The 26,704-nt window shown below is 36.3% G+C and overlaps 1 protein-coding gene and 1 long non-coding RNA gene across 2 annotated transcripts; both read left to right on the forward strand.

The window, feature by feature from the left end:
• The first annotated feature begins 525 nt into the window (after positions 1-525).
• On the forward strand, positions 526-9,199 carry LOC139873675 (uncharacterized). The gene is made up of 5 exons (XR_011767400.1): positions 526-1,403; positions 1,866-1,946; positions 8,346-8,454; positions 8,552-8,616; positions 9,097-9,199. It is a non-coding gene; the product is annotated as an uncharacterized lncRNA (long non-coding RNA).
• Positions 9,200-10,555: 1,356 nt separating this feature from the next.
• On the forward strand, positions 10,556-14,504 carry LOC139872897 (uncharacterized). Its single transcript, XM_071860833.1, has 9 exons — positions 10,556-10,691; positions 10,800-10,916; positions 11,560-11,621; positions 11,712-11,948; positions 12,141-12,308; positions 12,817-12,866; positions 13,121-13,253; positions 13,357-13,394; positions 14,116-14,504. The coding sequence occupies exons 2-9, from the start codon at positions 10,805-10,807 to the stop codon at positions 14,210-14,212; spliced, it is 897 nt and encodes a 298-aa protein (XP_071716934.1). The 5' UTR covers positions 10,556-10,691; positions 10,800-10,804; the 3' UTR covers positions 14,213-14,504.
• The last annotated feature ends 12,200 nt before the right edge of the window (positions 14,505-26,704 follow it).

Here is a 26,704-nt window from a genome sequence, read left to right on the forward strand (position 1 = left end):
AGTCTGCTCTGATAATATATGTATCACAAACTGTTATATTATTGATCTATCTATTCACTCATTTTCAACTGTGCACATTATCAGGACGATTATGGAGACATACTAGTGCAGTTGGTTTACAATCAATTGAGGTTTCGTCTTCTGCAGGAAGCAATCTGACAGACAAAATGTCTGATAATGATCCAAATCTTGTACATGCTGACACTCATTATCAAGAACAGCAAATTGCAAGATTCAAAGAGATAAACTCAGTATCAAATAAAGAAATTCTACCTGTAGTTGATCCAGACCAGTGTACTAAGAAATGCAATAAGAATGATAATGGAGCATATGATGAATCTCAAGAACCTGGTGAGTCATCACAAGCTAATGCATTGAAATTTGTGGAACATTATTTGTCAGTTAGTGTTATTAATTCATCTCCAAAAGCCACAAATTCAAAAGTTGTTGGGATAAGATCACCTCTTGCATCATGTGCGAAAGGGTCCAAAGATTTGGCAGTGCAAATCTATCTTTTTTCCAAAATTGATAATTCAACCTTCAACTGGGATGATAACCAGCCTGTAAATGAGTGTGATGAACAGCTCGGAGTAGAATTACATAAACGCCCTTTTGAAAATGATTGTGGTAATGAGAAGGATGTCAGTTTCGACACTCAAATGGCAGCTGAAACTCTGCAAGCTTTGTTGTATGCCCCACCTTCTACTGTTTATGGTATAAACGAAAAGGAGTCGAATGTTGAGTTGCCGAGTACCATAAAGTCAACAGGAAAGTCAACAACTGAAAATGTGAAGAAGTTTCATAATAGAAATCGAAAAGTTTTTAGTAGAAACAGGGGAAAGAAACATTCTGACAAAAAAGTTGAAACCTTTTCACCTGTAGCTACTCGAACTAGACAGCACGGCTCATCAGTTAAACGTTTAAAGAAGACTGAATATACGCGTAATCTGGGGTATGTTACACATGGTAAACTATATAAAAGAAAATTAGGTCGTTCAGATAATTTTGGTGATTTATGGAAATGGCCGAAAAAGAGAAGGACGTGTAGAAACATGAGACGAAATGTGACATTTAAAAGTACTTTAAATACGCTATCCCCTGTTGTTATAGTTGACAATAGAAATTCAGTTGTGTGACCCGGTGAAACGGAAGGGAACTTCGGGGAACCTTTTTGGATGTCAAATATTAAGAGGAAAGCTCGTTCTGCTTCTAGACACAGGTCAACGGATGGAAATAAACTTTTGAAAGAGTGGTCAACACAAAAAACTGGTCATCCATGTTTGGCAGATGTTACTAACACCAAATGTGCTTCGATGAATTGTACTCCAGATTTGGCTGATGAAATGAAGATGAACGATTAGTTACCAAATCAAAAGATATCAACTTGGAGCTGCGTTTTGAAGGTGGATATCTGGTTATCATGAATTTAAGTTGCAATAATTGTTTTATAGTGTTAGAGTAACATAATTTTCTACCTGTTCACTTATGATGGGTCTTATGTTGTGTACATAACGGTTTAAATGGGTAAGTAAAACAAGTAGCATAAAAGGAAACGGGTCAAAAGCTTGAAAGTTGCCCAAAGTGTTTTTGTAATGCAGCAAGCCTCAAAAGTTCATTCTCTTTAAAGAGGCTTCAATTATTGCTAAGATATCATTGTTGTGATCATATAAGTATATAGACGGACAAAAAATGATTTGGGTCAACCCAATTTACCCCTCTCAACCAAAAAGTAAACATTATGACCCTTTACCCCGGCTCGCCCATATTGACATATTTTCTAAACACATATAGTTAATTGTATAATTAAACTATAAATCCAAACCCGCTTTATATGATCTTATGTTGTGTTTGGTGTTGGCTACCAGGATCAAACAGCCATCGTTACCCCAAATGTTGAACCTGACAGAGAAATGATAAAAAGCTTAGTCAGTGCAGCTCAAGGCCAGGTGCTTTCTTGCTCTTGTTTATTTATTATGTTAATTACAATTCTACTATGATCATTATAAAAAAAGAATGTGATATCCTTATTTATCATATCTGGTGTGATAACTACTATACTCATTAATAGAGGTGACAGTGACAGTTTTTACCCACTTACTTCCGTATGGGTCACATTGGGTTGTTCTTTTTTGCAGCAAGTAAATTAAGGAAGTATAACTTGTTAGAGAATGTTTTAAGGGCTTAAACATGGCTGCAAACAACAGTTGCGGCGGTTTGGTGACTAGTCCGTCCCGTTTCACCTAAAACCGTCTTATTAGTCGGTCAACACTAAAAGTCAGGTCAAAGTCGGGAAAATTGGTCAACGTCGGTCAAAAGTTGACTTTTTGTCTGCCCTTTCTCTACTGTAAACGAAAATCCCAAGCCCATTTAAATATTAATTGGGAAAAACACCGACTTAGTATCCCTTAAAGATAAATTACTATATACACTATAATTATCCAAAAAATTATAGAAACCCTATATATTATTTAAAAGTCAACGTTAGTCGTCGTCCGTCTCGACCCCATCTTGACCAATTCCACCTTTCAAGGTCTTTACCGGTTCGTCTTCGTCACGCGTCTTTTTCAACCTTGTTTAAACAGGTTGAAGATCACAAATAGTGTTTGTATACCACATACAATCTCCGAAATCGCTCCATTCTATACATTTGTTAGAGTTTTATTTATAATAATAAAGCATTTTTGTAATCATTATTACTGTCTTAAACTTTCTACTGGAGTTTGTCCTTGAATAATATCTGTTATGATTATGATAACGCAAACGTGATGGGAAAATAATCACAACGGGCAATCTACAAAGCGGAAACAAACCCGTTTGACAAGCATTTCCCGACCCGTATGAACCCGTGAGGAAACTAACAAACAAGCTATATCAAAACCAACTTAAATCAGTCCCAATTTAGTACCAAATCAGCTAATAACAATAATCGAGCACACACAATACACACGAGAATTTTTACGTGGAAAACCTCTCAAAATCGAGAGTAAAAACCACGGGACTCGTAAGCCACTTAAATTCCACTATCATCAACAAAGAGAACAATACAATAGGTCTTCTCTAGATCATATAGAGGTATACAACATCATCATACTCTTGAACTACAACAATCAACAAGTATATGAACAACCTAAAAAGACAAAAGAGGAATTATCTCACCCAAAAATCTGCTCTCTGTTCCAGCAGCAAGAACACGACCTACAGACCTTATTAGACGAATTCAACGGTTGAAAATGTTGGCACTGATGTCAGGAAGACACAGTCCAAAAATTGTGAAGATTCAACGGTCGGATCTCCGGGGATCGAAGGTTTTCTGGCCTGCTGTCACTGTAGACGGGAATTGGGGTTTTGACTTTTTCTTGATCTCTCTTGCACTCTTGATAATGAAAACAGCTGCAACTTGATGTTTTAAGATGCCCTCCTATGCTTGACCAAGTCAACCAAGCAATGGGCCTAATTTTGTTGGGCTTGGGCTTGTTAATACTTACTCATATTTGGAAACCCAATAACAAAACCCAACAAATCTCCCCCTTTCCAATTATGAGGAAGGAATCGCCATCCCGGCGATCGAGCAACATACCTTGAGCTTCTCACTTGCTAAAGCCTTTGTGAACATGTCGGAACCATTATCATCGGTGTGAACTTTATCAAGTTCAAACGAACCATCTTCAAGACGTTCTCTAATCCAATGATACCGCACATCTATATGTTTTGTCCGCTTATGATACATAGAATTTCTAGCCAAATGAATCGCACTCTCATTATCACAAAGAACCACATATCGTGATTGCTTAAACCCAAGGTCTTGTAGAAACCTTTTCATCCACAATAGTTCTTTGCACGCTTCTGTTGCTGCCATATATTCAGCCTCGGTCGTAGACAATGCAACACACTTTTGTAACCTTGATTGCCATGAAACTGCTCCCCCTGCGAAAGTCATCAAATATCCAGAAGTGGATTTCATGTTATCTTTGTTTCCTGCCATATCTGAGTCTGTATAACCAACAAGCATCGGCTCTCCATTTCCGAATGTGATACCTAACTTTGAAGTACCTCGTAAGTATCTCATAATCCATTTAACCGCTTCCCAATGCTTCTTACCCGGATTTGACATAAACCGACTAACAACACCTACCGCATGAGCTATATCTGGCCTAGTACACACCATAGCATACATCAAGCTACCAACTGCTGATGCATATGGAACTATATCCATCTCCTCAACATCCTCCTTTGAAGTAGGACAATCTCTTTCTGTTAGCTTAAAGTTGTTTGTAAGAGGGGAACTAACCACTTTAGCATTCTTCATGTTGAATCTACTTAGCACCTTTTCAATGTATTGCTCTTGTGATATATGTAACGTCTTAGCACCTCTATCTCTAGAAATTCGAATGCCAAGAATCTGTTTTGCTGGCCCCAAGTCTTTCATAGCAAAAGACTTGCTCAATTCTCGCTTCAACTGCGCAATTCTTTTAATATTTTTACCAACAATCAACATATCATCAACGTATAACAACAATATGATGAAATCATCATCACCAAACCTCTGAAAGAAAACACAATGATCTGAAGTTATCTTTCGGTAGCCTTGCTTTCCTATAACCGACTCAAACTTCTTATACCACTGTCTCGGTGCTTGCTTCAACCCATATAAACTTTTCTGAAGTCTACAAACATAATTTTCTTTACCCTTAACCTGAAAACCTTCAGGTTGCATCATGTAGATTTCCTTATCCAAATCACCGTGAAGAAAAGCAGTCTTGACATCCATCTGTTCAACCTCAAGATCAAGACTAGCAGCTAATCCAAGAACCACTCGAATAGATCCCATCTTCACAACCGGTGAGAAAATCTCATCAAAATCAATACCCTTTTTCTGGCTGAATCCTTTAACGACTAACCTAGCTTTGTACCTTGGTTGTGAAGTAAGCTCATCTGTCTTCACTTTGAATACCCATTTGTTTCTCAAAGCTCTCTTACCTTTAGGTAACTTCACCAGCTCATAAGTATTGTTCTCATGCAAGGAATTCATCTCATCTTGCATAGCTTCACCCCACTCTTTCTTATGCTCATCTTTCATTGCTTCTGAATAACATTCTGGCTCTCCCCCATCAGTAACTAATACATACTCATCAGCAGAATATCTAACAGAAGGATGACGGTCTCGGGTAGACCGCCTAAGTGGGACAAATGGGGGCACATCTGGTACTGGAATCTCTATCTGCTCCGGAGCATCACCAACATCAGTACCATGTTCATCATTCTGAACATCATCTCCAACATGTTGTGGAGTAACTGGATCCAAATCAACAAGATCAGTACTAGGTTGAGGAACTGAATCTGTCTTCTCAACATCTTTTAACATCTGATCTTCTGTAAAAACAACATCTCGGCTTCGTACAAGTTTCTTCTGAACTGGATCATATAACCTGTACCCAAAATCATCTTCACCATAGCCGAGGAATACACATGGCTTAGTCTTCATATCAAGCTTTGACCTCTCATCTTTGGGAATATGAACAAAAGCTTTACATCCAAAAACTCGTAAATGACGGTAAGAAACATCTTTGCCGCTCCAAACCCTGTTAGGAACATCAAAATGCAAAGGAACACAAGGGGTTAGATTAATAATATGAACTGCCGTATTTAAAGCCTCACCCCAAAAGGAATCGGACAACCCTGCATGTGAAAGCAAACATCTAACTCTCTCAACCAAAGTTCTGTTCATCCTCTCTGCTAAGCCATTCAACTGAGGTGTCTTTGGTGGAGTCTTTTGATGCCGAATACCATTCTCCTTACAATAAGCATCAAATCTGCCAATGTATTCACCGCCATTATCAGTCCGAATACACTTGAGTTTCTTCCCCGTTTGCCTTTCAACTAGTGTATGAAATTCCTTAAACTTTTCAAATACTTGATCCTTTGACTTTAAGGTATAAACCCACACCTTCCTGGAATGATCATCGATTAATGTAACAAAGTAGGAACATCCACCAAGTGTCCTAGTCTTCATAGGCCCACAAACATCCGAATGAACTAGATCAAGTATGTTCTCCATTCGAAAAGGAGAATGACTCTTAAACGCAACTCTGGTCTGTTTCCCTGCCAAACAGTGAGAACACTTACTCAAATCAATACCACTAACACCCGACAACACATTCTTCTTGAACAAGATAGACATCCCCTTTTCACTCATGTGGCCAAGTCTTTTATGCCACAACTCAGTAGAATCAACATTGTCCACAGCGTTAACAATGTTCTGGATGATCTTCGGACGCGTGATGTATAATCTTGAGTCTTTCTTGCCTCTTCCCACTATCATAGAACCAAGAGTTAGTTTCCAAATACCATTACCAAAACCGTTATAATAACCATCATCATCAAGAATGCCTGTTGAAATAACATTAAGTCTCATATCCGGAACATGTTTTACATTATGCAAAACTAACTCCATTCCCGTGTCAAATTTCAAAAAAACATCTCCAATACCAACGATCTTTGATAACCCGGCATTACCCATCCTAGCAAATCCATAGTCACCTGGAGTGTAAGATGAGAAGTGATCTCTACAAATTGCAACATGACATGTAGCACCACTATCAACAATCCAACTCGTGTCATCATGAGTAAGATTGATCATATCATAATCAATACAAACAAAGAACTCATCTGTGATAGCGTTAACTTCAACCTTATCATCATCACCACCATCACTTTTCTTTTGTTTATTCTTATCATATGCCTTTTTCTTCTCATTCTTCAACTTTGGACAATACCACTTTGTGTGCCCCTTTTCATGACAATTATAACACTCAACATTAGCAAATTTGCCTTTGCGTGAGCTGCTACGATGATTGCCTCTTTTACCCTGACCTCTACTATGACTTCTCCCCCGCGTTTCTGTGACCAAGATATCTGACTGTGAAGAGGAACCTTGTGACTTTCTTCTCATCTCTTCATTCAAAATACTACCCTTAGCCAATTCCATGGTGATAGTACCATTCGGTGCAGAGTTGGACAAAGATGTCCTAAAAGTCTCCCAAGAGTCCGGTAATGTACCAAGTAACCAGAGACCCTGAATCTCATCCTCAAACTTGATACCCATACCTGCAAGCTGATTTATAATACCCTGATATGCATTTAGGTGATCTGTAATAGGAGTCCCATCATGGTACTTCAAAGCCATCATCTGCTTAATTAAGAACAACTTGTTATTCCCAGTCTTTCGTTCATATAACTGCTCAAGCTTTTTCCATAAGGCTTTAGCATCAGTCTCCCCAGTAATATGGTTCACTACATTATCATCAACCCACTGCCGAATATACCCACATACTTGTCTATGCAAAATTTTCCATTGAGCATCAGATTTTTCCTCAGGTTTATCCTCAGTAAAAACAGGCAAATAATAATCTTTTACATAAAGAAGATCCTCCATCTTGCCTTTCCAAACATGATAATTTGAACCATTTAAACTAATCATCTTACTTGTATTAGCTTCCATCTTTCACACAAGTCAAATCAAATAACCTAGCTCTTGATACCAATTTGATGGGAAAATAATCACAACGGGCAATCTACAAAGCGGAAACAAACCCGTTTGACAAGCATTTCCCGACCCGTATGAACCCGTGAGGAAACTAACAAACAAGCTATATCAAAACCAACTTAAATCAGTCCCAATTTAGTACCAAATCAGCTAATAACAATAATCGAGCACACACAATACACACGAGAATTTTTACGTGGAAAACCTCTCAAAATCGAGAGTAAAAACCACGGGACTCGTAAGCCACTTAAATTCCACTATCATCAACAAAGAGAACAATACAATAGGTCTTCTCTAGATCATATAGAGGTATACAACATCATCATACTCTTGAACTACAACAATCAACAAGTATATGAACAACCTAAAAAGACAAAAGAGGAATTATCTCACCCAAAAATCTGCTCTCTGTTCCAGCAGCAAGAACACGACCTACAGACCTTATTAGACGAATTCAACGGTTGAAAATGTTGGCACTGATGTCAGGAAGACACAGTCCAAAAATTGTGAAGATTCAACGGTCGGATCTCCGGGGATCGAAGGTTTTCTGGCCTGCTGTCACTGTAGACGGGAATTGGGGTTTTGACTTTTTCTTGATCTCTCTTGCACTCTTGATAATGAAAACAGCTGCAACTTGATGTTTTAAGATGCCCTCCTATGCTTGACCAAGTCAACCAAGCAATGGGCCTAATTTTGTTGGGCTTGGGCTTGTTAATACTTACTCATATTTGGAAACCCAATAACAAAACCCAACAAAACGTTGATTAAAAATTTGTATTCGCCACACTTATTCATGTTACAGGTCATGGAAAACGTTCAGCAAGCCAACATGGAGTACAGGTTAACAGATAATCTCTTGATTATTTCTTGTGAACGAGATTATGAGTCATGCATTCCGTTTTTAGACAAAGGTATCTGTAGATCCATATTTCGTTCCTTTACATGTGATTAATATTTGAAATGTACGTGATAAACATATTGGATGTATCATGTATATTTTACTTGCAGGTGCAGCAGCTTAGTTCATGACTCTTATTAAATGGGATCGTTGTTATAAAACTAGAATATGTAAGGTAATCTGAACTATATTGACATGTGTGATTATTGATGAAAAGGCCCAAATTACAAGCTGATTATAACAGTATCCTAAGACCACTCATACTTATGTTTTTTCTTAGTTCCCATATATGTGTTACTTGAAGTAAAGAATAATGATGCAACACAATAGAGGTTAGAGACAAATCGTATAAAAAAATAACTAGAGTAGCAATATTGACCTGTTTATCTGTATATGGGTCTATATGGGTATGTTTGATTGTTAACAGGTTAAAAAGAGTAATTAAAAGCAAATGGGTCAAAAGGATCGAATGTTTTCTAATGTGCGTTGTATGTTTGTACTACATTGGAATAAGTGGACACAAAAGTGATTTGGGTCAAACGACTAGTTCCTAATTTGGCCCTCTATGAATAAGAATATGTTATATTATGCACAGACTAATCGAGCGTTTATTTTGCCATTAACCATTTTTAATTTGTGGCTTTTGGCTTTTCAGGCATCAGCTTTTTAATGATCATGTTATATTGAAGCGTAAACAGAAGCCAATTTCCTCATATTGGTTAGCAACATGAGCCAATCTGTTGTAAATCCATGCACATTCAAAATGATCATTTTGAAACATAGTTTTTCCATCACTTGTTCAGTTGTTTGCCCTTTGATTCTTATCAAATAGTTGATCAAAGGTTATTCAGTACCCTTTACAAACACGAAATATGTATAGATGAAATGCAATGCGTTTTAATGAAATATCATAAGGCTGATTATTTTGGATTAATCTGGCTTGTGAATGCTTGTTTTTAAGTACTCGTAGTTTTCTTTTTCTATTTGAAAAGAAAGTTAAAAAGGAACAAAATCAGTTTACAGAAGCCTTATTTTTTTTTTAAAGGCAGGTAAGAGTCACTGACGGGGTTCCGAACACTTGGTAAGCGAGGAAACCTCCTATGAACGAGCACATTGGCTCCCCATAGAAGGTAAAACCTCTGATAATCAAGCCTCCCGAGCGCGAGACCTGATACCGGGTGAATTGATCATTATGCGCACCCTCTAGTCACATTTCCTTTTTGAACAATTTGGCATAACCAAGAATTAAACCCGGCTCGGTGGCACAAGCCTGAGTGGTTACATTTGGTTGGCAAAGAGAATCTTGAACTTTTGGGGAGAATCGAATGAAAGTTGAGTTTCATTCGTGAAAATTTCAATTTCCACCAATTTTTTCAATTGGTGGAAAGGAATTCCATTTCACCCATATTTCAGGTTCAGTTCGATTTAACAAAGGCATCGTTTAAACCACACCTGATATAAAAAGTATTTATTCATCGTAAAGCATGCGAATAAGCAAAGTTCAAGCGAGTGATCGAATATGCTTATAGTCAACTTGTATATGTGTATGTATTATACTTTTAAGTTTCGATATATTGGTCCTTGTAGTTACAAAGTTATCACTTCACGCCCAGATACTCCAGAACTTTTTTCAAATTTACCACTCATCATAACACAACTTCAAAACTTGACAATGCCATGTCACAATCAAAACCTTATCTCTCCTTCCAAAAATATTAAATTTACGTTCACGGCATAGTTACGATAACAAATGATCTTATTCAGCAAGAATTGTGACTGTGTGGCGTAAAAGCTTAAACCCCTAACATTTTTTTTGTGAAAGAACACACCCACCTATTAATAATAAAAGTAATTAGTCTCACCAAGTCAATGAATATTAGGTTTTCATATTGTTGGAACTTAGAAACATCATACCGTATGTGTAAATAAATTTAAAATGAAAGGTTTTTTCTAATACCACAATAATATAAGTGTTATCAATGAAATATGAAAAAACTAAAGTGGCAAAAGTGTAAAGATCGAACACTTTGCATTTCATTGAACAGAATATAGGGTCAAATACCTGAAGGAATCAAAAATGGTTTTCTCTCTACATGATTCAGGTTCCCTCTCTCTTTCAATCTTTTTTTTAATTCTATGAATTAAACCCTAAATAAACCAAACCCATTTTCAATGTAAAACATTATTGTTCAATTTTGTGATTAATTGGTTATACTTTGGCGTTTGAGTTCAAGTTTATTAATCTTCAAGGTAATTGATTTTTGTTCTATTTCTTCGTTTAATTTGTTCATAGATTCAATGTTAATTGCCATATTGTATGAAATGAATTAAATTTAATGTTGATTATGAAAAATTCAGGTTAAATGGAAGGGAAGAGTAATTGGAGTTGGTTTGGTTCACCGTCAAAAGTTGCATCTCATTTTGGAACAAGTGGTGTTGCTGTTGCTGCAGCCACTGGCGTTACACATCCTTTAGGTTTCTTTTTTCAAATTTCAATTTTTTTTTCAATTTACACCTGTACTCTTTTTTTTATAACCATCATAAGTGGTTTGGGTCCCATATCAGTACATAGAATCCCAGATTCAAACCTCACTATCAGCTTATTTTGGAATGGCAAGAAAAAAGGGTCGTAAACGGTCACGGGATAACCCGAGTAAAAACACTCCTTTAACGAAAGGTTAGTTTCGATCCCGGGTTTATGGGTTGGATTCCGGGTAGCCTGAATTTACTTTTCTTTATCTGTCTTTATGCATAAAGATCCAAGCTTTCTTCAAAGTTGTTGTAAATACTTGAGTATGTATTGAGGGACTTTTCAACGTTTTCTTATTATCTAAGTTTTTTTGTATTTCTTTTTATCTATCTCTATATATAAAGAATTTAAGCCAACTTAAAGGAGAAATATAGCTGTTGTAAATACTCGATTATGCATTAGGAGACTGTTAAAGTGTTCGACCTGTCTAGCCCGTTTTCTTGTCATCAAAATTTATGTATACTTGTTTCTCTTGTAAATTAACCCATTAAGATATAACCCAAGTTGACCCATTTTAACATAAATGAAACAAAACTACTCCTTTTACTTGTATCTTATAGAGCAAAGAAAATTTATTTGGGTATGCAGATGTACTCAAAGTTAGACTACAAATGCAGCTTGTTGGACAAAGAGGTCCATTAAACGGAATGGTACACACAGGTTTATTTTTTTTTTCTTCATACTTATCTGTTTTAAAAAGAAGAATCGGTCTTATGGGTCCCGTTCTTTGGTGTTTACAGGGACAAACTTTGGTCCAAGTTGTTAAAAAAGAAGGACCTCGCTCTTTGTATCGAGGTTTGACTCCTGCATTGACTAGGTCAGTTGTTTATGGAGGTCTGCGTTTAGGTTTGTATGAACCTTCTAAAAATTTCTGTGAATTGGCCTTTGAGTCCACTAATATCTTCATGAAGATTACATCTGGAGCTGTTTCTGGTGCTTTTGCTACTTTACTCACCAACCCTATGGAAGTTATTAAGGTAATAATAACTTCGTTGATCATATTTAACATGTAATTAGTTATGAAATGCAAAAGATTAGCCAAGAAAAGTGTTGTGGGTCAACTGAACCCACATTTACCCACAACTCAACTCTATTTACCACCCATTTTGCCACTCATAGCATATTCCTATTCCATATACTTAATAAGCAAGCGTTTGGTACTTTAATAGGTGCGTTTGCAAATGAACAAAAACGCACGTAGAGGAGCAATTGGTGAGGTGCAGAAAATAGCTGGAAAAGAGGGCGTAACAGCTCTTTGGAAAGGGGTGGGACCCGCTATGGCTCGAGCAGGGGCATTAACGGCATCACAGCTGGCTACATATGACGAGTTCAAGCAGGTTGAGTTTTATAACTGCTCTTTTCACTTTTATAATCAATCTACAATGTATCTTCTGTATTTTATAAATAGCACGGAAGCTAAACTATTTGTCTTAAACGGGCCAACTTAGTCGAATAAAAAATAGCTGAAAAGAAGCAGTTCATATGTGCTAAAAGTCTCCCAAAACCTTTTTTGTGCATTTCACCTCTAAAATCATTTTCATGCTAAGTTTTGATTACCGTAGTATTGTTTCTATATCTTTATTTATGATGTAACGATTTATATTGATTGAATACTTGAAGTGTTTGTAGTAAGCATCGCATGTACTAAAAAATTGACTTGTTTTGGCCCATCACCTACCCTGCCCATGTTGCCACCTCATCATACCATGAAAAATATGTATTCTTTTGTGGTACAAAAGTAAAATTTTTGCCAAATGAATTCACCACTGCTAAAAAAACACTAGTTTATGACTTTATGCGTGAAACCGATTTTGATTTTTGTTTATGTGGCTATATATGATGTAGGTCTTAATAAAATGGACGCCTCTTGAAGAAGGATTCTATCTTCATCTCATGTATGCATCTTTACTTACAATCTTTTAAGTAACACGTGAACGAATTTTGCCATTTCGGTACCATTTCAAAACATTATTGTCACACCAAAAATATATCTTTATTTGTATTGAAACTAATGGATCTGAATAACACTAGTTAATTAATTTCACAGGATTGCGTTAAACAATTTACACATAACTGTGACATATTTATGAACGGGTCTATTTGGGTAACGTTTTAACCCGTTGCTAACTATGACTTGCACCATGTAAAGCTCGAGTACAATAGCAGGATCAGTGAGTACCCTCATAACTGCACCTATGGACATGGTTAAAACCCGCCTCATGTTACAACGAGAGTCTACAAAACATGGAGCTTACAAAAACGGGTTCCATTGTGCATATAAAGTAACTTTCTACTGCATTTTAAGTTGAAATTTAAATATGATGCTCTTATAAACGGATTTCGTTGTATTGCATTGCCTAATCTTTTAATATGTTCAAATTCTAGGTTTTGATCACAGAAGGACCTCGAGGACTCTATAAAGGGTGAGATCTAACGATATCCTTCTTTCATACGTAGTTTCATAGTTTTCTTTTTGTTTTATTGGGGCTGTGTGTTATCTTTAAAGAGTCAAATGGGTCAAATCTAAAATTCACCATAAAAAAAAACATGCCAAATGGTCTAACAGTCACCCAAAGGGAGTCTTTAATGGAGTACATTTTTTAACAGCAGTTAGGAGTCACTAACGGAGGTCCGAACGCAAGACGTCCGCAACCCTGAGGCCCATCAAAACATTTTCTCCAGAAAATTATATTCCCCCGTCACAAAAAAATTGTCCCAATTGACTTTTGAAAGTCTTCCTTTTTCAAGTTTGACTTTAATTTTTTTTTGTTTGTGTTATATAATATTACCTGAAAGTTATACCAATACCAATGAAAACACATTTAAACCTCAATCCTTTCATATAAATATCATCAAATATTACACTCCGTATAGCACAAACAAAAATATTTAAAGTCAAAATTGGACAGTTATTTGGGACAAAGGGAGTATTATTAAATGCAGCTGTAGCTATTTTCGCGATGAACTGATTGCTTATAAAGCAATTAGACAGAAGTGTTTCAACTTACCTCAACTTTACCATATTCCCGGTACTCAAATCACACATTTTGACCCAAACCTGACTGACCCGCTCATGTTCCCACCCTTACAATATGCTACATAATTTATATTCTCTGCAAGTTTTTGACTTTAAAGTTCTTGCAGGGGCTTTGCAATATTTGCACGATTAGGTCCACAGACTACAATCACATTTATACTTTGCGAGAAACTTCGCGAGTTTGCTGGATTAAAAGCAATATAGTCTTTTATAGCTATGATAACATATATTATTCTTGCCAGCACATTTATTTGCATTTTGGAAATAGAATGCACATGATTACCTACCAGACCCAAAAGTAAGTTTCTAGTATTTTTAGTGGAATTTTAGTGTTCTTAATGCTAATTCTTTTTCTCCATTTGTACCCCATTCATAAAGTTTATAATTCTTTCATAGATTTAAGAATACACAAGTGTCAGTCTCAAGTCAATTTTACATAATCTGACTGTTGTAATTTGTTGATTTGAGTTAAAGGTGATATTATTACCAAGTCATTTGATACCGAAACTGGGTCATTTATGTTCATTGTTACAAACAAAATGCATCAACATCGTGTCAACTACGAGCCAAATAAAATCATTGTATCTTACTGTTGATACTAAATATAATCGTTGATGTATAAATCGCCTTACTTTGATCATGTATTTGATTTTGATTAAAATATCAAATCTAATAGTAAATGTTTAACAATAAATTGAACATGACTGTTTCAAATGTCAGTTTTTCAAACAATTTTTTATAATATAGTCAAGAATGTTTTTTCTGTAATTTAAATGGTCTTATTATTCCAATGAATTGTGAGGCTAATGTTTTTCTACACAAGCATCTGATACTATAAATATAATCCATTTATTGCTTTCATGCTACTTTGGGTCACTTTACTATATGACTCATGGTATAAGATAATGTTCATTCTACAAATTAATACCGCAAACCATTACAGATGGACTCCTAGTTGACCTTATATAAAGTTATAATATTTATAACATGTCTCATGTCGAAAAGTCACATTTTAACTGAAAAAATCGCATTTCTAATTTTATGATAAAAAAAGACTTTTTTTTTTTTTTTCTTCCCGATAATGATGAATCCTCCAATGAAGGAGCACATTGGCTTTCTCATAGCATAGCAGGTAAAACTCGGACATCGGTAATCGAGGCGTCACCTCGATGCTGGGTAAAACACATTCTCCTGTAAATCCCTAATTAGGTTGATCTGGCTTTGCCAATGGTCGAACCCGAGACCTGCAACTTCACTAGGAGTTCTGGTGGCCGCTTGAGCTATGCGCGAGTGGTTAAAAAAGTGACTAAAATATGTTTGATGGTTATCCAATATATTCATCTTTTACTAATAAGTCATGCAACAAGGGAATGTGAAGTTTAGGACCGTCTTGTTAATTTTATGGACTATGTTCAATAAATAAAATAGGCCTTTTATATATGAAAGTTTTTTATATATAAAATTCTCTCAATCACCAGCTATATTAGGTATTTTATTTTCTAATTTTTAAATCCTTAAAAATTAATGAACCTAGGTATGTAATGTTGGGCGATATCTTTAGGCCCTTTTGAATATTGGGTCATATGCGATTGTACATCTTGCACGCACTACTATTCGGCCCTATTGTATGAATGGCAATGGCCGAAAAAACCCCGAGACCCGCGGGTCCCTGTACCTTGATGGGAGGTTAAAGTAAAAAATTCACATGCAGGTACGTGACGGGTAAAATTTTGTACCTATTGACGGGTCGCAGGCAGTTTGCAGGCAAGTCGTGGATATATAGTACCCGCTACGGGTAAAATTTGACTTGTGAATTCGTGATATCCGTTTAAGAAATCTGCGAGTATACCCGTTAACCTGTAGAATTATACATTAATATACTTATATTTTAAATGTACATTCGTACTTATTTACGAGTTTATTCACGGGTCGTGGGTATTCCTAGACGCAACTTAGATATACAAAGAAATTACCCGTTAATGAGTAGACAGGGTCCGACGGGTAAAAAAGTACTATTTGACAGGCGAATCCTAGATATAAAAGTTCAGCGCTCAATAACGCTCATTATCAAAAATGGGTCAATAGCCTAGTGGTGAATGACTCACTCTCCCTTAGGGGAGGTGAGGGTTCGATTCCCACTAGGTGAGGATTTTTCAAATAATTGGATCAAAAACCATTCTTACCGGGCCCAAATGATCCCTTGGTCCCACGCATGCGAAGATTGCAACAATAACAATGCAGGTTCGAATCTCGGGCCTGGCATGCTGTGGGGAAATGGGTGATGGTGTTTCGCCAGGCTCCAGTGGGCTACCGGGGACCGCTGGATGGGTTGAAAAAGTCAACACATGGCTAACATGTCCCTGCCGATACACATGTTTTATGCAACAATAACGCTCATTATCCATGGGCGTGGTAGGCCAGGGTGAAGCTTTAAATGTATTGGAGTATTATTTTAAACAGTCCAATGTAAGTTGCGACCACATGATAACCACGTGCTACTATGAGTTGCCTGTTCTAGAACAAAAATCTTCTTCAAGGATTTGCTTTAATTGTTCGAAAACCAATCCATCTTTTATGTATTACTCCGTAAAAGCAACTTTTATTAACTTGCTAATTTCAGTAACTTCTTATTAAGTCCTAAATTAAATTCCATGGTTAAACATCTTTACTTATGTTACATTTTTTCAATGAAAATAAAAAAGAGAGGTATATAACTAATCTAACTTAATAAATTTCATGATTCTATATAATTTATTATTAAAGTTTTATTTAATTTAAACTTTTATACTTCCTAAAAGTCCTATAAAGTCTACAAAATAAAGTAATAAAAATCCCATTAATTCTTCTTCTCCTATTTTAAAGCAGCCATCTTTAGCCAACAGCCCACTACTCAAACTCTATTTTTCTATTTTTCTATATAAATCAAAATAGGATATCTGTGTGTGATGCTCAGTCATTAAAGTTGATCACTTTCCTAAAATTCTTCCTTAATTACATCTTATTGAAGAATCCAAATAATAATAATAATAATATCAGTATATATATAATCATATAATTATAATTATATGATTATATATATAATTTAGTACTTCTAGCTATCTCTTTCAATTAATTCCTTTGTAGTTAGACATGGAATGGAATTGGAAGATGAAGATTAATAATGGTATGATTGATGTGACTCCATTTTTGATGTTTGAGTCATCTGCTGATTCTGATGATGCCATAACAAATGTCCATCATCATTATCACAATCAAGTAGAAGAAGGACAAGAACAAGAAGCTATGGATGATGATGCTGAATCATCAAGCAGTTATGATCATTCAATTCATGTTAAAGGCAGAACTCATGATCATAACCATCTTAAAACTCATGGATATGATGATGAACATCACCATGGTGATGATGGTAAGGACATTGAAGATGATGATGATGATGATGATGATGATGATGATGATGATGATGATGATGATGATAAAAACTGGGGTGAGAGCAAGATGATTGGCTCAAAACAGAGATCATGTCATGAGTCATGTTTTGATTCTTCAAATTTAGATGATAGACAATTTTGGGAAACTTGTTTAGCTTCTTGATTTGTTTACAAATATAGCACAACCACATATGGATCCATTCAAAGATTAGATCCTGTCTAATAACTCTCTTCATATTTGAGCTTTAAAATGTTCAAATGGTTACTTTTTTTGGGTCAAATTTGCCCCCTTTCCTCCGTTTGTTTATGGGTGATGAAGTGCTCCTGAAACAATACTCATGCAGGTGAGATTTTTGTTGATGCACCTGGTTTATACTGTAAAAATGAAATTTCATAATCATGTTGTTTTACCTTTTATGTCGTTTTGATCATATTCAACCCATGTACTTATGATTGGGTCGATTTGGGTTGTGTACGTATCTCAAATGGATCGATTTGGGTTGTATTTAATTTTTTAGCTAAAATGAGGAACAGTTCAAATATGCCTGACCAAATCACATTCAAGTGTTCTATTAATCACTTGCAAGAAGACATATATATCCTCTTAGGCTTAACTAATATACCAATTCATGATACAAATTATGTACCAGCCTTATCTTTGCATAAAGGTTTTATATTTATATGACTATGTCCATCCACGATTTAGGTTAAGAAAGTGCTGTTGGAAAAACTTGATGAAAAATGTGTGTTTTCACCAAACTTTGGACACAAATAATTATATGATCGAGTGACATATAATAGTAATTATTTAGTGTGTTTTGTAGTCCTTGACAAGGGCTTTAAAACGAGTTAAGGAGTGTCCAAAACGGATTAAATGTGAATGAGATATCGGATCTCAAAGTTGCTAGTTTGGTGCAAAAAAAATAACTTGGAAAATAAGTTATGTGGTATTTGTCCCACATCGGTTGTGGGAGCAAACCTTAGTTTTTGTAGAAAAATATACCAATAATTGTATAAGCATTCTTGTACAATATGAGTTTTCCTCTCAGCCGCAGCAAGGTCTCCCCATTCCGGTTACCTTTCAGTCAAGTGTTCAAGTCCGGCAGTACACTGCTTCGGACCGGTGTACTCTGGGAACAGACGTCGAATCTGTTTAAGGGAATTGTGTCAAACACAAGCCCGGTTCATCCTTTCTTCGGTTATTCGGTTAGATCACTCTAAATTTTTCGTTCTTATTTTGGTTACGTATTATACATGTTTATAATCTGATTATTTTGTTTGAGTAATTTGTTAGGGTTTTAATTACTCGTTTCAGTTTCGTATACAATTTTCCTACAAACTTAAACAGATTTTATTCACGAAACTGATCGCTTATAAATTATACGGAGTAATAGATTATTGTGATTAAATTGGTCGTGTTATAACTGATCTGTACGACTGTTTGGTATGGTTTAACATGCTTTCATGGTTTAATTGTTGTTTATTAAGTCCGAAAAAACTCTGTATAATATATTTTGTTGCATGATAATCGAATATGTTTAATTAAATAATCTGCTTCATGGTTGTTATGTAGTAGTTGATTATGACCATGAAATAATTTAATTAGTTATAGTTATCTTCTATTAAATCATGTGCATGAAGAAATTAAATTAAGTTAATTATCAAGTGCTATCGATGCTCTTAATTACGTGAGATGTATTTGTTAAAATAGATTTATTTCCATTATTCTCGAACTGGGAACTAAACGACTGCTTATTATTGGTTCGGGAATATTTTTTTTTTTGAAAAGCAAGAAGAATATTATTAAAAAACGAGACAGATACAACGCGAGAAGGGGGATTCGAAAAAGCCTGCAACCCCAAAAACAAACAACACGAAAAAACCAGGACTTGGAAGGAGAATGCAGAGTTTGCACCTCAAACCAAAGAACAAGAATTACAAATATGTATCCGGATTAGATATCCAAGCATTCCAGTCGATTTTTAAGCCTTTGATTTTGTAGGAAATCCAATCAAACGACACCGCTTGTATCTCGCATAGAGCCACCGGGCCGTTCCAACAATTTCTTTTGAAAACCATATTGTTTCGGTTTTTCCAAATAAGGTAAGAAGTTACCCACATCACCCCTTGCCAAATTGGGTTCACGGATACGCAATCACGAAGAAGCTCATTTAAAGAGAAACTTGAGAAATTACCGCGATTCCATCATTTAAAAACACGAGACCAAATTTCTTGAGCATGAGAACAAAAGATAAGGGTATGCTCCACCGATTCTAAGTCATCATCGCAAAGAGGGCATAGAACGCTATGCAAATCAATGCCTCTTTTATCAAGTTCAATCCTAACCGGGAGACGTTTTTTTAAAGCCCGTCATACAAAGAGTTCAACTTTTTTTGGGACTAAATGATTACGACACGTTTCTTCTCCTTGATGATTGTTGGTTTCAAGAAGACGATCATCAATAAGGGATGCCAATTTCTTCACCGCAAAAACGCCGTTTGAAGCAAGAGCCCATTTCCAACCATCTTTTTTATCTCGAACCAAAGTAACATCTCGAATCAGTTCATTAAGGGAATTTAGCTCACCAAGAGTACGGCCGACCGGTGGTCTGATCCATTCCCAGCCTGCATCAGTACCAGAAAATGAACCAGCAGCAGCATGGGCTGGAACAGAACTGTCACGAATAGTGACAGGGACAGCAGCAGCTAAACAATCCATAACAGTGGCGTTTTGGTGAACCTCCAGCCTGAATAATCTTGGGTACATTATACGAAAGCAGTTAGTTCCAAGCCAGCAATCATTCCAAAAAGAAACAGAGCCACCATTACCGATAACCTTCACAAATGAATCTTTGAAGGGGACTTGCAAGTCTTCAATATATTTTCCTGCACGCACAATATTTGACCAAACACCTAGATTCGGAGATTGAGAGTTCTCAATTTCCGACACTAGATTTCCATGAGAACCATAGATACTACGAATGACATTTACCCACAAAGAATTGGTTTCGGTTTTAAACCTCCACCACCATTTACCTAACAAAGCTAAATTTTTACTTTTAAGACTCCCGATATTTAAACCCCCCATCCCATAAGAAGAAATAACTTTTTCCCATTTTACCCACGACATTTTATTCCCCGAAAAATCCCCGCCCCAGAAAAAAAATACGTCTTACACACTCAAGTAATTTGGTGACACACGGTGGGGCACGGAAGAGCGAAAAACGGTACAATGGAAGACTACTTAGAACCGATTTAATGAGAACTAATCTACCACCAAATGATGTCGTGCGCATTTTCCAATCCGAAAGACGGCCTTTAAATTTGTCAATTACCGGTTGCCAAGCCACAATGTTATTCATTTTCGCACCGATTGGTAGACCAAGATAAACAAAAGGAAGCTTCCCTGCTTTGCACCCCATTCTAACTACAAGAAGTTCGACTTCTGAGAATGGAACTCCGACACCATAAATACAACTCTTATGTAAATTCACTTTGAGGCCCGAAGAAAGCTCGAAACATTTAAGAATGTTAATGAGGTTATAAGCGTTTGCTCTATTCCATTTCCCGAAGAATATGGTATCGTCTGCATATTGGAGATGTGAGATGATCACTTTATCTCTACCAACTTCCACACCATTAAAGAGGTATTTATCAACCGCTGCTTTGGCTAAAATATTTAAACCTTCCGCGACAAGAATGAATAAAAGGGGGATAAAGGATCTCCCTGTCGGACCCCCTACCTAAGACGAATTCTTGGGTTGGGGAACCATTCACTAATACCGAAACAGAAGCCGACGTTATGCATGACAAAATCCACTTTCTCCACTTATCCCCGAACCCCATACACTTCATAACCTCCATCAAATAGTCCCAATTAAGACAATCAAAGGCTTTCTCGAAATCAACTTTGAAGATAAGACCCTTTTGTTTACTTGATTTAAGGAAATCGAGTGTTTCATTTGCAATCAATGCCCCGTCTAAAATGAATCTACCTTTTAGGAAGGCCGATTGTTCCGATCCCACAAGTTCAGGTATAACCCTTCTTAGTCTATTTGAGAGGATTTTTGCAATAATCTTGTAATAGCTACTAATCAGACTTATAGGACGGTAGTCTCCGAGCCCCATTGGGTCACCGTTTTTCGGAACGAGCGTGATGAAGGATGCGTTACAACCTCGAGAAATCTCTCCTTTTTCCCAAAACCACTGAATAGCCGCAATTAGGTCACTTTTAAGAACATTCCAAATTTTTTTGAAGAATAACATATTAAATCTATCCGGGCCAGGCGCTTTAGAACTACCACAATCTTGAATAGCCTCAAGTATCTCATTTTCATCAAAATATGCTTCAAGATTTTTGGACTTCTCATGAGATAGAGATGGATAATGTAGGTCTTCCATACTCGGCCTATCATAGTTTCGACTTTCAAATTTTTTTGAGAAATGATTATACACAGCTTCCTTTATATCTTGTGGTTCCTCAATCCAAATCCCATTAACTGAGATACCTCTAATATTGTTCCTGTTGTATCTTATTCGCAGTAAGGAGTGGAAGAATTTGGAATTTTCATCCCTTTCGAGGATCCAACGAACACGAGCTTTTTGTTTTAACATATTTGTCTTTGATTTTTCTTTCTCCATCCATTTCTTTCTTGCATCCGCCCACAGTTTCATTTCACCCTCCGAGAGTGAAGTATTTTCTGCCTTGCATTCGAGGTTTGTTGCAATGTTTTTAAAAGACTCGATTTCACCATCAATTTGCCCGGAATTTTTGCTGCAGGTCTCTTTTAGCAACAATTTAAGTCTTTTGAGCTTATTTCTGAAACGGCAGTCGGGTCTCGGGCCACAAACTAAATCATCATTCCACGAATTATTGACAAGAGTCTCTATACCATCTACTTTTAACCATTCATCAAATACTCTTGTAGGTTTTGGCCCAAAATTCTTTTCTAGATCTTTCAATAAGATAGGACAATGATCAGAAAAACTTCTCTCAAGAGCTATTACTGACAGGTTATTCCACAAAATATTGAAAGCATCCTTAATTAAAAATCTATCAAGCTTGCTATACTTTAACCCATCCTCACTAACACGAGTAAATTTACGACCCCCCATCGGAAGGTCAATCAAACCATTCGAAGTGATGAAGTCATTAAACCTCTTAGCCCTACTAGCAGCAAATTCACAATTAAGTCTTTCGTCTTGGTTACGTACCTCGTTAAAATCTCCACATAAAATACATGACTCTTCATCATACTTCTTTAACAACCCCGACAAAGAGTCCCACATACGAATTTTATCCGGGTCATTATGGGGATCGTATACATTAATAATGATGCAGGGTTTACCATTGCATTTCCAGGCTCCTCGCACACCAATAAAAAAGTCGCATACGAATGTATCAGTTACATTAAAGATAGTTGTATCCCAAATAAGAAGTTGACCCCCTGATTTACTGACCATTTCTTTTTGTAAAAAATCACAATTATTTGACCCCCACAGCCCTCGAATCCAGAATTCATTTACACGGTGTAGTTTTGTTTCTTGTAACGCAATTATATTGGGCTTTATACTCCTACATAACCTCTTAAACCCACCAATTTTACTCTCCTTAACAGACCCGAAGGTTCTAATGTTTAAAGATAAAATTATCATTAAAGAATAAGAGCAAACGAATAAGGAAAGAGAGTACCTATTGGGAAGGTTTCACCTTCCACTTAAGACCCAACTTGCTACCAAACTCATGAATATTGATGTTATTTTCTGAGAAAGAAGTGTTATTCGATTGATCTCCACTGTTAGCAGTAGCTACACTATTGCTTTTACTTGAACACTTGCATGAAGTATATCTTGATCTGATACCCGATATGCCAGGCGTCGTAGCAGCAGTCTTGACATTCATGATTCGAGAGGAGGTCTTCCATTTGCCAATTTTTGACCAGCAGCACCCATTTCCCACTTCCTTTTTTTTTCGATCCCCTTTCTGTTCTTGATTGTTATGAGATCTCCGAGCCCCTTTAATGTTTCCTTTCTGTTTAATTTTCTGTTTCCCAGCTCTATTCTTTTTAAAACTGGACGGCCCATCAATTGTTGTGGTTTTGGGACTATTAGTAGATTGTCCAACCTTCTTCAAGAGATCCATGGGGCTGACCTGTTTTGATGGGCTAACGTTAATGGGCTTAGGGGAATTGGGAATATCATCTTCACTAGGTGGGCTTCTACAAAACCGTCTATTTTTGCTAGAACTTTTAGGGCTGTCTTCACTTGGCCCAATCACTTCTCTATTTGGCCCATTTAAGTCTTGTTGTTTACCCATTTTATTTTCAAAATCAAGATCCGTTGCTTTATCGATAATTGTAGCTGACCTATTTCTATTACTATCTCTGCATTTATTAGTGCCCATTGGACTGCCCCCACCACCATTCTCCACTTTTTTGTTAGTGCCCTTGGGACTGGCCCCACCAACATTTTCCACTGATGACTCATAATTGCACTGAAGCACGTGATTCTCCTTCCCTATGTTCCCCGACTCCTCATCTCCTACGTCATCAGTATTCCGGCAATTACGAACGCCGGAGTAATTATTGCCTGAATTAACATCATCTTCCTTATCATTTTCCTCGTTAAGGTCATTGAAAGGATAAGCATTAAAATTAAAGTTTCCTTCAAGAATGTCTTCATCCGAGAGATCGTATGTATCGTCCACAAAATCATCATCTTCTTCATCTGATTTAATCCGGTTTGGATCTTCAGTTTCCAGCTCATCCTCTACTCCTATCTCCGTCTCCATTAAAAAAACACTCTCTGAGTCTTCTTTCACATTTACGTAGGTTAGATCCCCATCACAGCATAAACTTACAGTGCCTTTAATTGGGAGCACTTCCTTTGAGAGGATCAGAATGTTACCTTCAATCAAGTTTTGGTTGTTGCCTTGAATACTGCAGTTTACCATCTCAATAACCTTTCCCCAATAACTTCCGATTGTTGAGAAGACAGTTTCATTCCAGCACGTGACGGGAACTCCCATAACCTTAATCCAAATCAACCGTTCGAGGTCCCGATAGTTTCTATCAAAAGCATAAACGTTGTCGCACCAATTTTTTAACACATGATGCTCATGGTTTAGGATCTGAATAGCCGCTTCATTCGTATCAAAGACCATCAAAACTCTAAGACCACCAAGATATTTTAGACAGAAGCTGTTCATACCTTCCAGCTGACATAATTTGTCTAACTGGTTTAGGAGTTTTAGATTTTTTAACTTTACAATAATGGATCTGCCAAATAGACCTGTATTGTAATCTTCTTCTTTCACTTCCATCTCTCTTTTACAGTCAAGGTTGATTGTATCTTTAATAGTGTTTTGGGATTGGGCTTGATCGTTTTTCTTTCCTTTAGATCTATTAGCTTGTCCATTCGAAACATCTTTTGTATTATTCATATGACTTCTCAAATCTTCTTTGGCATTGTTTAGAAGGTTTCTCAAATCATCTTTAGCATTGTTCAGAAGTTTTCTCAGATCTTCTTTGGAGTTATTTAATTTCTCCCTTAAATCTCCCTTGTGGTTGCCTGCAACATCACAGAATCGACGTTACCACTTGACTAGTAAAAAGCCCTTGAACGCATTATGATAGAAGACATTTGACTTTTGTTGCTTACTGTTTCCTGCCTTCTTTAACGTGGCTCTATAGTTCTCAGAATCCTTTTTTATGTCAAACGCTTTGAATACACGAATGGGGTTACCCTCGAAACGTATACTTTCTAAAGATTTTAGCAGTTGATCAGTATCGCCCACCCCACAAAATCTTGCAAAAGAGAATCTCTGTCCACTTTTTAACCTCTTCCCTGCCATGTAAATATCTCGTAGGTCACCATGAGTTTTGAAGATACGCCATAATTCAGACATTCCCCAACTTTCAGGATAATTAAAGAACATGTACGACGTCAATTTGATTCCGAATAGTCTCGATGAATCGTTCTTGAGTCCTCCATTGTAATGATCCCGGAACCTAACCGTTCCACCACCATGATTGAAACTCTCACTCTCTCTCCTCGCATTCTCTCTCCTCACTTTCTCTCACACTCTTCATTTCTCCTCAAAAAAAAAAAAATTTGGTAGTATGATATTTACACGATCAAACATATATGTGTTTCATATATGTTACCAGTTTTAGATATATGATTATGATAGAGTCAAACGACTCCACCGATCTAGCTAGCATTTATATTTGGTATGTTATTTTATTTATGTATATGTTCCTAGAATCATGTAAAATCGGTTAATGATTACCGAATATAGATGCTATGTACGATAGATGGATGGCTAAACTTTAGTATAAAGATATACACTGAATAAATGAATGATCACAAGGATTAATTACTTTCGTATGGAATAATTATGGCTCATATATGTCTCTCTGTAATAATCCAAAAGAAGAGTTTTTTAGCCATTTTCTGGTATAAATGGTATTATACGCATACGCATATACTACAAATTTAGCTTAATGTAATAATCATGTGTTTTTACTTATTATAATCGGATCAAATTATACGTGCCATTGATATATTGTTTTACAAACCGATTATGATCAAAAGTTACATAGTGATTTTAATGGTGTTTATATGTGCCATCGACTTTGTTGTTGATTAGTATGACTTGCTGAGATTATTATGCTCTACTATTTGATGTATAAATTGGCATGATTATAATCTTACAATTATACGTGTACTTGTTTGTGCGTAATTCTTGCTATATTATTAATGAGAATTTGGTATAATTCTCTATTGAATTTTTTGATTATAGTTGCTGGTGTTATAAAATCCTATACAACTATTTGAATGATACTCGATGTATGTGTACGGTTCTATATAACCTTCGTACAAGAATTGTGCTAATGTAGTTGTTGAGTATAGTTGTTGATGATATAATCGCTATACAACTAGTTGATTGTAGTTGTTATTTAAACCATTATGATAATTACAATTTTTTCATTAAATGGTTATATGTTTAATATGTCGATCTGCATAATTAATTGATGCTTATTAATATTGTTCAATTAATTTTTTGAATAGTATTTCAGTCCCGAGCACTCAATCGATCATGACCATTGTTACTATTGTCATTGTTGGGACATTACCACCGCTGTCGAATGTGGTTCTTTCTCATGTTGAGAAATCTGAAAAGTTCACTGCGGTGAACTTTAAACGTTGGCAGTAAAAGACATTCTTTTAGCTGATCACGTTGAACCTTGCGAGGTTCTTGGCCGAAC

The sequence above is a fragment of the Rutidosis leptorrhynchoides genome, chromosome 10 (assembly GCF_046630445.1).
Source record: "Rutidosis leptorrhynchoides isolate AG116_Rl617_1_P2 chromosome 10, CSIRO_AGI_Rlap_v1, whole genome shotgun sequence".
Lineage (NCBI taxonomy): Eukaryota > Viridiplantae > Streptophyta > Magnoliopsida > Asterales > Asteraceae > Rutidosis > Rutidosis leptorrhynchoides.